General features: G+C 40.4%; 1 protein-coding gene across 1 annotated transcript; it reads right to left on the bottom strand.

The window, feature by feature from the left end:
- Nucleotides 1-4,636: 4,636 nt before the first annotated feature.
- Nucleotides 4,637-12,653, bottom strand: Degs1 (delta 4-desaturase, sphingolipid 1). Its single transcript, XM_046419143.1, has 3 exons — nt 12,468-12,653; nt 7,519-8,261; nt 4,637-5,481 (listed from the first exon to the last, which is right to left on the bottom strand). Exons 1-3 carry the CDS (start codon nt 12,547-12,549, stop codon nt 5,335-5,337), a joined length of 972 nt encoding a protein of 323 aa, XP_046275099.1. The 5' UTR covers nt 12,550-12,653; the 3' UTR covers nt 4,637-5,334.
- Nucleotides 12,654-12,807: the final 154 nt, after the last annotated feature.

The following is a 12,807-nucleotide window of genomic DNA, read 5'->3' as shown; positions in this document are numbered from 1 at the left end:
AATATTCTCCCAATTATACCATCTCTGACTGAAACTTTAGACTTCTTAATTCCCACCTGGACACATTATTGCCCAACCCCACACTGCATACATAAATAGAAGTTCTTTGTGGACCACAAATTGAAGATGCTGTAAGGGGGTGGTGGCCAGTGCTTAGACTTAGGATAGGGGTAGTTCAGTTCAGGTTTTGCTTAGGCCTCCACCTGAGATCAAGCTGGTCAACTCAAGGCAAGTAACTTAACATCTTGGAGTCTCAGTTTTCTCTTCCTTTAAATGGTAATATGATTATGTGCTTAACCTTGTGCATTTTAAAAGGAGATAAAGATACTAAATTGGATTGAAATAGGAAGGTTATTTTCCTAAGACATCTTGTTCCTGAGCCTGTGAAAAAGTAACACAGGAATCAAAGGAATATGGATGTTTTAATACAAAGTGCTTAGGGGCTTTCCTGGGTGTCCAGGCTGAGGAGCTAATGGCCAACTCACTTCCCAAAGGACTGAGGTTTCTGAAATTTTCCTTTAACCCTCTCCTCTGCCCCACCCCGACTCCTAGTAGAAACAAAGGGCTGCAGACTGCTTTAAGCAGTCAAAGAGATCTCCCCTGATGGCCCCAGGGCTGGGATGGGACTGAGCAAGGACAGAAACAGGTGCTCTAAGGGAAAGCAAACCTGTGCACACAGAAAACATCAGGGATATGAGGCCTGAGTGGCAATGTTCACATGGGTTGAGTTTGTCATTTGGTCTTGATTTTTGATGACCTGACTTGTTTTCACATATGTATTTTTGAGAAGGTAACAGGAAATAAAGAATTGCTATTACAAAATTGAAGGGTGGTAGAATTAAATTAGAATCTGAAGTTGTTCTTTTCACTTGAAAAGGGTCTTCAAAGTGTATGTGGCAGGGATTGTGAGGAGATGCCAGACTGATGTATGATCATGTCTCTGTAAAGTAATCCCCTCATGATCCGGGGTACTTCCCTGAGGCCTCTGACCCCTTGGGTTGAGAATCCTTGGATAGTGAAGGTGTAAGGAAGATTCCCCAGGGACCCCACTCTGGGAGGCAGAGGTGGGTGCAGAGGGAAGAACTCAGCCCTGAGAGGTGGGGATTCAGAGTTCAGTGAGTGTGGACAGGGAGGCCTCTAATAGGGCTGTGTGAGTAGGCAGGGCCTTCTCCTTGTTGGTGCTGAAGCAGACATGAGCTTAAAAATAGGAGAGATCACATGAGTGTGTTTCTTCTGAAGAAGATAGAAAGGAACCCACTTTCTGGCTTATGGAATGCCCAGCCTGGAGGGGAAACAGGTTTCTCAGTGTGTGGTTATGGCCAAGAGCGGGATTACTGTTCAGCATGGGAAGGGAAAAAGGGGTGGGGTGGAGAGGGTGACACCCTCTTAAGCCAAAAGAATTCTCGGCTGCTCTTGTGAGGCTCACACCACTACCTGGACAAATGAAGGGTCATTCTGGGTCTTATGAAACTCTCCCCAAAGGTCTGTTGGGGCAGCCTTTGAGAATAAGCTCACAGGGGAGGGGATTACAGAGGCCCTGCTTAGATTGGAGATTGCAGCTCCACAAGGATTTATCATCGCACTGTTGGCAGTTGGATTCCTCCATCTTTCACACAGCATCCATTCAGTCCTTTCCCCCAGGAACTGCAAGGATAGAGATGTGTGCTTACTAACCAGTGGTCTGCTTGTGATATAAGGGCACCTTGTGTTTCCTTGGGTTCCACCTTCCTTCCTAGAAGGTGCTGTTTATACAAGCAGCCCCACCCAGCCACAGTTCCCCAGGATGCCCTAACTGAACTTTGCCTTCGCATTGGGTCTTTTCGTCAATTCACGTTTGTGAGAGCCACTGCCTTCAGAAATACAGTGAGGTGTCCACTCAGTGCCACCTGAAACTTCCCCTGGGTGGAGTCCAGTTACTGGCTTCCTCAGCCATCTGTCAATACAGATGAAACTTGGCAGAAGCAAAGGTGTCCCTTTTTGGATGATGTCCCAGATTCTTTTTATTTATTTATTTGATACATGGCAATAGTGGAATAATTATCCATTCACTCACTGCTGACACTGTAGCCACTTCAGGGCTTTCAGCTCGTCAGCCTCAGGCCTCATCTCCTGATGGTTCACTGCCTGCTCTTTCCTCTACAGGCTTTAGCCATGCTGATCCTCAGAACTGAGTATGGAAAGTACCTTAACACTCTTGGGTTTCTGAGGGTAGTTTTCTCAGGGCCTTCCCAGCCTTAGGTCATCAGACTGTTCTTGCTTCATTCCAAATGACTGACGCTCCAGGAAGATTTGCCTAATAAGAAACAGCACATTTTCTTGTCCAGTGAAAGCTCAAGTCAGTGGGACAAGTATTATAGCAAAACAGAGTAAGCTTTGACAGAGGTGGCTTCAGGTTAATCCCCAGTACATGGACATTCAGTTCCTCCATAATAGGGGTCCACTTGTGGCTTTGAAACTTTTTTTTCTTTTTCCCAAACTTCTTCTGCCTCATCTTTTCCCTAACCTTCTCCTCCTTGATCTTCTTTTCCCTAATCTTCTATTCTTGATCTCTCCTCCCTAACCTCATTTTCTCTTAATCACCTCTTTGACCCCTTCCTGCTGATGGGCAGAATCAGTCTTTGGAACAGGAGTCCTCTGTTTCTCCTTTGCTAGCAATGAAACTTTTCTTTTTCATACATGACAATAGTGTGTTCTCGTTATTGGATTGGCATTAGGGACAAGGACTGAGTTTTCAGCAATATCTCCACATAGAAAGTGTGGAGGTAATAGCTAGCTTGTTAGGCTGGAGGATTAGAATACTATCTATCCTTCTGTACGTACTGACTGACAAAGCACTGGTTCCAGCCATATTTCAATCCTATTTTGTGAAGTCCCTTATTACTGAATTCTGCTGAACGGGATATGCATTGCCCAGCTCCTTGGTTTGGGATCCTACTTTGAGTCCTCATTTTCTAATGCAACATTTGATAAAGAATCTACAAAATGAATAAATGCAACTTTGCTATGGATTTAAACATGAATGTTTCATATTAGGATTTAGTAAACATTGTTAAAACCAGAGACATCTCTCCCGAACATAAAAGTGGACTGAGCACCTATTTGGTAATGGAACACATGTTTTAGATTGTCTTTGCTACTCCCTGGGCAGGCTCACCACACAAGCCATGGGGAGCCTGGTCAAGAGTTTTGATTTTGGAGTCACGGTGTGATTTTTAGATTCTGTTTCTGCAATGTACTCAGTGTGACCTTGGACCAGTTACATAATCTCTCTTAGCCTTGGTTTTCTCATCTACAAAATGAAGATATTAATACATCATAGAATTGTTGAGACTTCAATAAGATTATGCAGGTAAACACTTGGTGTAGGTGAAAAGTAAGAATTCCCAAGAAATGTCTGTTGTTTTTAAAATATCATACTTACCTGAAGGTTTTACAAACCCTGTTTTGGCTGTTTTAGATAAAGCTTCTCAAGTTCAAAGATTCTCTGCTGGTCTTATTCCTTTATCAAGCAATTACTCCAAGGCCAGCACTGATCATGTGAGCTTTAAGAACATAACTACAGAAGATCCCTCAGCCCTTGAAGCGTTGAAACCTCAGGGGGGCGGAAAACAAACTATTTACAAAACAGTGTGGTTGGAGACAAGATGAGGAGGAGGTAATCATTGGTCCTCAGGGTCCAAAAAAAGTGGTACCTGCTCTAGGGTGGAGATAGTCCAGGGAAGGCCTTGGAGCCTTGAGACAAGATTATCAGACCAGAAAAGTGAAGGAATATGAGACAGAACTGCGAGCTAGTGTGAAGCATGTGAAAGCATGATTCCTCAAGCTTACTTTCTTGAAGGTTCCAGGACTTAACCTTCCTGCTGCCCCAAATGGCAGATCTCTTAAAGAATGGACTGAGCTGGCATGGGAGCCAGACTAGGTAGGCCTGCTACAACTGTGAAATGTCTAACCAGCAAAAAGTGATAATGTAAGGGAAACAGAAATTATGGGGAGGGATGATCATGTACTTTATATCTAGTAGGTAGTGGAATTCAGAGGAGATTTGGGAGTTTTAGGCTAGAGTTCTACAGGTGAGAGGAATCAAGGGGTCAAAAAAATACAGTCTGTTTAAAAGTAGTAGTAAATCCATGGATATATTTCACAGATACCTTTTTAGTGACAGAATAAATCTGATTTGCAAAATTGGTTCTATTATCCTTCTATACTTTAGATCAATGGTTATTTAAGCAACAGATTCAATGTTACTAGGAATTTCCCTTGCTAGGGAGTCAGGAAAGGAAAGCAAAGCAAAGCACTGTGGGCTGAAACTGTAAAGCACATTTGCCAGTCCCTGGAAGATTCTGCTCTTCACACTTAGCTGCCTGGGAGTTGCCTGCCACTACATGAAACCATAATTAGCTGATATATTTTAATAATAGTTTCCCATATTATACCATATTCACCCCAAGTGACCCATCTGAGAAAACCAGGACTGCTGGTCTAATAGCCCATGATACTGGCTCCTTATACTAAATACCTGCCATCAGCCTACAATCAGTTTCCCCTGGAATGAAGATCATGGAAGACTATCAGTTAAGCCGTTACTAATGTGTGAGAGTGTCAGTACATCTGAAAGGAAGTTGGATGCTGGCCATGATTAAGTTCAGTAAGTACTTTATTCATGAGTAGGCTGTACAGAATTCAGCAGAATCTAACTGAGGTCTCATGTACAACAGTGAAAAATTTAAGTAGTTCGGCAACATTTCCGTCTCAATCATTTATACTGTATTAACTTGCAGCCTTTTTAAATTATTATTTTTGGAGTGAAATTTTAAAGTTGCCCCTAATACCCAGGTAACCATATTATAAAGACAGAAAAATACAAAAATGCAACAAATACTAATATACTGTGATTAATAGCTCAGTTCATTAGCTATTTTAATAAAATAAAACCTTACAGTGAAAATAACATACTAGAAATACTCTTTATGATATGTTTACAAAATGACAGAAATGGGTGAAGATCCTCCAGGTACGACAATACAGTGAGTGAGCAAAGCTGAGCATGAAGGGGTAAGGCTGCCTGTTGAAGCCTGAGTCGCTGCTGCTGCTGCTGCTTCTATTGTCTCTTGATGGCAGGGACTGAACCCAGGGCCTCAGGCATGTTGCAGGCAAGTGCTCCATCACTGAGATACATCCCCAGCCCCAGATTAGTTTCTTAACAGCAGGAAGATCCTAGTTTGAAATTGTGTCATGACAGCTTCTAAGCATCACTGATCTTCAGTTTTCAGCGAAAATTCCACTTTGTCAGCTATTTAAAGCTTCAGAGAGGAATTCCTTTGGCTGTGGTGATATTTACTCCAGTATCTCCTTCCCTTTTGGATGCCTCTTCATTCTTGAGTAGGGACTTATTGTATCATCCATCACAAAATCGTACAGTACTCTCACCCAGGAATTGTACTGGGGGAGATTGTCATAGTATTCAGCTGCTATTTTCCTCACCTGGAAGGGACAAAATACAGCAAGATGATAACAAGTGTTACACTAGGGCCTATCAAGGATGATTGGTGAATGTCTGACACAAACAGAAAAGGATGAAATATCAAATCCCCCTCCAAGGGGAGGTAACTTTGATCCTAGTCCTTCCAAACTTCCTAAAATTCTTTCATAAACAAGGATGATCTACAGTCCACACATATGTATAAATAAACCTTGATCATAATCCACAGTGAATTTATGTCAATAAATTTTAGTGATCACTACTGGCTAGATCAGAAAGATACCATCAAATAGAACAGAAAGATACCATCTTTCCAAAAATGTAAAATGACTGCCAATTTAGACTCTGAATACAAACACTGCAATCAAACAAATCATATTGAAATATTATGATTATAATGAAAATAAAAAGTTGATAATTTGTAAATGTTTCAAAGACATGAAGAGAAAAATCAATAAATTCTTTAATATTAGGAGTTAAAAAACCTGAGAATTTATTAGCCAATGTGTCTAGTTATATTCAAATGCTAACAAAATAAATCTCTGGATGTCTTTCTATGTATGTGTTCTACAGAGTTGTGAGAGAATGGAAAAACATGCAAAGCTCACCAAAAATAAGGGAAAATTAAACTTAAAAAAAATGAAGATATTAAATTAAAAATCTTACTATAACAACTTTTAAAAATTAATTACAGGGATAGCTGCACATCTCTGATTATACTAAAAATCTCTGAAATGTATACTTTAAGTGGGGGAAATGATATGAGTGATTTTAATATAGATGTTAAAAAAAAACACTCCATATTGCATACTTACTAACCATACAATAGTTATATATAGTGTAACTACTATAATTTATGCAGCAAATATCAGGTAGTTATTGAGGAAAGAAGATATTCCTCAATACACAGCATAGAATAGGAAAGGCAAGACAAGGGAACTCTAGGGATAACTGAATAAGAAGACAACATGGAAGGGAGAGGGAAGTAAATAGTCAGAGATGTACTTTGGGCCTTAAGTCAAGAGATGACTGAACTAAGTTTTCAATTCTGGAACTGTTCTAGAAAAATGAAAGTTATCCGTTATGTTGAAAAAAACCCCCTCTATTCAAAGGGTGACTGGCTTTCTTCTTAAACCACATTCCTTTTAACAAGTTATATAATAATCACTTTCTTAGTCACAGAAAAGGCAAACAAAGGCTGCACACTCTGTTCAGGCCACCATATGGTCAGCATGACACCTGCATGACACTGCATCGCAGCACAGGCTCAAACTGTCTTCAGGCAGTTGTGTGCTAATTTTTTTCCCATGCATTTTATTCTGAAAATGTAAAACCTATTCAAAAGTCAAAAAGTATAAAATGAACACTAATGTGCCCTCACCTATTTTACCACTGATTAACTCTATGAATCTGCTTTCTCTCTGTGTACTATGAAAACTGTATTATATCTAATAAACCCACACACTTTGTTCTTTTCTGAACTTTTTGAAAGGTGGAGAAATTATGTGACAACTTAGCCCTAATATATCATCCCTAGATATTTCAACATGTATCACCAATCGACATTTTCCTACAAAACCACAGTATTACAGTAAAAATACATTATACAAAATCTTTGGTCAAAAGAAAGAGTTCCTGATTAAGAAAGATTATGGTATTGGAAACTGTTGTTCATTAATTTTGCAGACCAATTATGCAGATTACCTGTTCATCATAAATTAAATAAGTCTTAGCACTGGTATAATGGTGATCATGATCACAAGGGACTTAGTTTTCTATTTCCAAATTACTTTTTTATATATATGTATATATCTTTCAACATTTCTGAACCCTAAATTCAGAAACTAAGCATAAGGATAGTTAACTCTTTGTAGAATTAAGCTGGCAGACATAGGATTTACATCCTTCCCTTTTCTCCCCCTTCTTTGATGAGCAGCTTAGATTGATAAAATATAGTGGACTCTTTAAAATAAGCAAGTCAAACTAATTTTCTTACATACTAATCAGAAATCAGAATATGCATCAAGTCCTTTACTTACCAGTGGGAGGTTTTTTCCAGGAACATTGGGAAAGTCATGATGTTCATTGTGGTAACCCACATTGAAGGTGAGTAAATTCAGAGGCCCATAATATGAGTAAGTTTCATGTCCCTTTAAGAACATGTAATGTTCAGCTATGAAATGTCCAGAAATAGGGTGCAAACCCAGACCAAGCAGGGATGCTGCCAACATGTAGACTAAAGATTTAATTCCAAAAATGTAGTAAACTATAATGTCAAAAATGATCTGGGCCACAGTATTGATAATTTCCAGATGAGAAATTGGTTTGGGGTTGATGAGTAGAGGTCGGAAAGCATAAAAGAGAGGCTGAAGAATAACCCATAGAAACTTTCTGAAAGTGGTACAGAAGAACCAGCCCTCAAAATCAGTAGGAATATCCACATCGATGCCGTCAGCTCCAAGATATCGATGATGATCCATGTGATACCTCTTAAAGGAAATCGAATATGGAACCCCAATAGGAAGATTGGCAAACATTCCAAACCAGCGATTCCACAGTGCCTTGTGGTGGCCAAAGGCAAAATTGTGGGAAATCTCATGAATAGCCAGAGTCATTGAGTGGTTAATGCAGCTGCCAAAGACGTAGGCCCAAAATATGACCCATTTCCAGTCCAAGTCTTTTACTAAGTAAAATGCAACCAACTGGGTGAGAACCATCATAATTATAATCCATATCAAGTTGGAATCAGGTTTCATCAAGGATTTTATCTCTGGATACTTTGCTGTAAGAAAAAAAAAAATCAGGAATGTAGAAAAGTACCTAGTTACTCATGAATTATAATTAACACATTAACTAGACATTTTCACTTCCAAATGATAATATTCCCTCTATTCAAGACTTTACCAAATGTTTACCTACTACAAGGAAAGAGTATATTCTCATAGTAAAGTTTAAAATACTATGACACAACAACTTAATATTCATGCAAGAAAAATTACTCCTAAATACAGATGTATTCATTTGTATTAAATATTTTATCTATGTTATACAGATCTTCAGCATCTTAACCTTATAAAATAAATCAACATTTGACAAAGGATAGAACATAATATACATTCTGTAGGTATTTTAAAACCATGAAACTTAGTTTCACATTTCTCTCAAATAACCCCAAGTAATTCTGTAATGAAATTTCACAAAGCTGTAATAGTATATAAAAGTCAGTTAGTTCTGGGCTGGGATTATGCTCAGTGGTAGAACACTTGCCTAGCATGTGTGAGGCACTGGGTTCAATCCCCAGCACCACATAAAAAAATAAAAAAAATAAAGGTATTGTATCCATCTCCAACTAAGAATTTTTTTTTTTAAAAAAAAGTCAGTAGTATAAGGAAGCCAAATAAGGAAATGGAGAGAAAGAATAATCTTTTCAACAGATGATGGTGGAACAACTGGAATCAACACGCAAGAGAATGAAGTTGGACCCCTTCCTTAGGCCATACGTAACAATTAGCTAAAAGTGGATCACAGATCTAACTATAAGAAAACGGTCAAACTCAAAAGAAGTCGTTGAAGTAAATCTTCTCAACTTTCATGGTTTCTTACATACTAAAACAAAAGCACAAGTGACAAAAGAAAAAAAATAGATACACTGGACTATATCAAAATCGCTTCTGTTGAAAATGATATCATCAAAAAAATGATGACAAGCCACAGAATGGGAAATCATGTTTGCAAATCATTTATCTCATAGGTGAACTGTATTCAGAATATAAAAAAACTTGGCTAGGGGTATAGCTCAGTGCTACAGTGCTTGCCTGCCATGGGCAAGGCGTTGGGTTTGATCCCCAGCATGGCAACCAAACAAAATTAAAAAACATGCAAAAGGCTAATAAGCAGGTGAAAGATTTTAACATAATTAGTAGGAAAAACAGAAACAAACTACAGAATTCAACTTCACACCCACTAGAATGGTTAAAATAAAAAGAGGCAATAATGAGGATATGGAGAAACTGGAACTATTTTTTTTTTTAAGTTTTTCTTTTTTTAGTTGCAAATGGACAAAATACCTTTATTTATTTATTTATTTTTATGTGGTGCTGAGGATGGAACACAGTACCGCACACATGCTAGGCAAGCACTCTACCACTGAGCCACAATCCCAGCCCATAACTAGAAATTTCATACACTCATGGTGGGAATATAAAATGGTGTAAATTGGAGAACCTTTTGGCAGTTTTCAAAATGACTAATGGCCCAGCAACTCCAGTCCTACATATCTACCCCAAAGAAATGAAAACATATCCATTCAATAACTTGCACATCAATGTTCACAGCATTATATGAAATAGCTGAAAAAGGGAAACAGCCCAAACACCTAGCAACTTAAGTAAAAAGTGGTATATCACTAAAAAGACAATTATTTAGCTACAAAGAGGATGATGTACTGTCCAAAAATATTAAAGGAAGTGAAAGAAGTCACTCAGAGAAGATCAAGCATTGTATGATTTCATTTATAAGAAAGGTCCCAATTAGGTAAATCAATCAAGACAGAAGTAAATTGCTTTCTACTGGGGAAAGGAGTAGAAACAGATGTGGACTGCTTATGGGTTCAGAGCCTCTTCTGGGATAATGAAATGTTCTAAAATTAGATGACAGGGAGAATTTCATAACTGTATACTAAAAAAATGAATTTTATTCTTTAAATGGGTGAATTTATGTGATTTATATTTCAATAAATTTGTTAAAAAATTGCTTCCCTATGAAAGTACAAAAAGTAAAGAAGGCATTACTTGTGACTTATTCTTATTTGACCCACTGATAATGATCTAGTCCCGAGCCTTCAGGATTTTGTTTTGTTTTTGAGGTATTAGAAACTGAACCCAGGGCCTCTTGCAAGCTAGGCAAGTACTCTACCACTGAGGTAACATCTTCAGCCCTCTAAATATAAATTTAAACTATAGAGAGGTGATTGTTAAATACGTCTATGGTCTAATATGCTTTTCCCTACCCCCTCAAACCCTGAAATTGTAGAAATATCTCTTTTCATTTAAACAAAGTTTAAACTAATCCCCAGATTCTTATTTTTCCTAAGCTTATTCCATCTCCCACCCTTGAAGAATTTCCAATCACCTGCTTGGAAATGAATTTTCATTGAGAAATATGTAGTCCTTTCAACTGAAAAGATTCAAATGATAGTAATTTTGTGGGGAACAAAAAAAGCTTTTGGTTGAAATTTGCATCAACTTGCACCTTCTTGCTTCCTTGATTTTCTGACTATTGAATAGATAACTAAATTCCAGTATTTGGGAGTCATTTTTAAAAAATATTTTTTTAGTTGTTGATGGACCATTATTTTATTTTTATGCAATACTGAGTGGAGAACCCAGTGCCCCACATGCAAGGCAAGTGCTCTATCACTGAGCCACAGCCACCGTCCTTTTTTTTTTTTAATTCCTATGAGACATTTAGATAAGGCACAGAAAAAATGTAACATATGCATTCTCATATCAAGTATTGTAAGTTATTTGAGAAATATACATTTTAATTAAAAAAAAAGAAAGAAATCTAAAAACTCAGTTACTTAAAGAACTACCCTTAATAAGCAACTGTAAAAATTCAGCTCCCAGAGTGAGGCTATAGCACAGTGGTAGAGCGCTTGATTAGCATGTGTGAAGCACTTGGTTCGATCCTTAGTACCACATAAAAAAACAAATATAATAAAGGCATGCTGTCCATCTATAACTACAAAAAAATTTAAAAGTTCAGCTCCTAATCAGTGACTCAATTTTTAAAATCTATTGTAGGGGCTGGGGCTGTAGCTTAGTGGTAGTGCACTTGCCTAGCTGAGTCTGATTACCAGGAAGGGAAGGGGGGAAAAACAAAAACCATTTCAATGGGATTTACCAACACTTATCTGTGAAAACCTCAAATATCTAACTTCAGATACTCCTGCAAAAATAAGGATCTTGATTTTTTCTTTTCACTGGGCAAAAGTAAAACGAGAGAAATATGTATATATGAGAGAATTCTCCAACCATTAGTTCAAGAATTATTAAAAATTAAAAAACATATTCTTTGGAGGTAATCTAAACCGGATTAGAATCCTCCTTTTTGCATTAACTCATCACTTAAACTACAGACCTAGCCAAATTTCTGAGAGAGGATTAAACTCCAGTTTTTCATTTTTGTAAAGCATTTAACCCAGTGCCTAACATATCATTAACAGCAGCCTGCAAGGGATAAGAAAAAATGTTTACACAGAAGGCCCAAATACTCCAGAGAGTTGGGTAAGGCCTAGTTAGTTTGGCCTAAAAGGCCTAAATTAGCAATCATTTGGGAAACCAGCAGGCTAAGCTGCACATCTTGTTTATTTGGCAAGTCTTCCATATTTCAGTCTTTTCATCCACAAAATCGGGATGCATGAAAAACGTCTTACGAATTCTACCCTTCTTGCGGGAAAAGCACACGGGGACCCATACGATCCGAGAAGACCCTGGGTCATAGGGTCAGGTGCCGGTCCCTCGCCCTGACGGCCCTCGGCACTGGACCACGTGACTTGGTTCAAGTGGCCCCGGGATGCCGCAGGACCATGCCCTACACCGCACACGCCGGCCTCGCCCGGGAGCAGGCGGCAGCAACGGCGCCCACAGAGGGCACAGGATCTTCACGCTGGAGGGATGGCCAGGGGTGGCCCTGGGGCCCTTGGCCCCAACGGGTCCGCTGGGGTCCCGCGTGGGCGCCTGCGCTCGGGGACGCGCCCGCGCCTCTTCTCGGAAAGGCACCGGCGAAGCGCGGGACCCCCTGCCTCCCGGCGCTCCCGGGCCCGCAGCCCGGCCCGGCGCCTCACCCCGGCCTCTCCAGCGCGAGCGGAAGAGCAGGAAGCCGGAGCTTCGGCGGGACGCGCGGGAAGCGGGCTGGTAACGGGCCTCGGGCGCCCTGGCCCGCGCGGAAGGCCGTGCACGCACATAACGGGGCGCCGGGTCCTCACCCAGGATCTCCTGGCGCCGGTCAGCGTGGGGCTGGTCGGTGTAGACCCACTCGAAGTCTTCCCGGGACACGCGGCTCCCCATGGCGGCGGCGGCGGCAGCGGCGTCTCACGGGCCCGGTCTCGGCTCTCGCTCCCCGCCGGGATCTGTCGAAGCGACTGCGCTGGCGGCAGCTCCTAGGCTTGTGTCTGAGGGCGGCAGGCGCAGCGTCCAAGACGCGACCAGGGGCGGAGCCCCGAGACCCCGCCCCGGCCCGACCCCGGCCTGCCCCCGGCCTCTCGGGGAGAGGCTGCCTCCGGGAGCCGTACTCCGAGGCCCCTACGCGGAACCGGGATTCCACGG

This window comes from Marmota monax, unplaced genomic scaffold (assembly GCF_021218885.2).
Source record: "Marmota monax isolate L192 unplaced genomic scaffold, Marmota_monax_Labrador192_F-V1.1 WCK01_AAM20220418_F8-fsc00153, whole genome shotgun sequence".
In the NCBI taxonomy this organism is placed as follows: Eukaryota; Metazoa; Chordata; class Mammalia; order Rodentia; family Sciuridae; genus Marmota; species Marmota monax.
The sequence above is the reverse complement of the archived record's forward strand: the minus strand, read 5'-3'. Positions and strand labels throughout refer to the sequence as shown.

Bases quoted from the DNA above. Each gene is read 5' to 3' on its own strand.
- Degs1 (XM_046419143.1), bottom strand. From the start codon at position 12,549: ATGGGGAGCCGCGTGTCCCGGGAAGACTTCGAGTGGGTCTACACCGAC. The intron at 8,262-12,467 runs GTGAGGACCCGG...TTTTTCTTACAG, and splicing joins CCGGCGCCAGGAGATCCTGG to CAAAGTATCCAGAGATAAAA. The intron at 5,482-7,518 runs GTAAGTAAAGGA...TGTCCCTTCCAG, and splicing joins CTGGAAAAAACCTCCCACTG to GTGAGGAAAATAGCAGCTGA.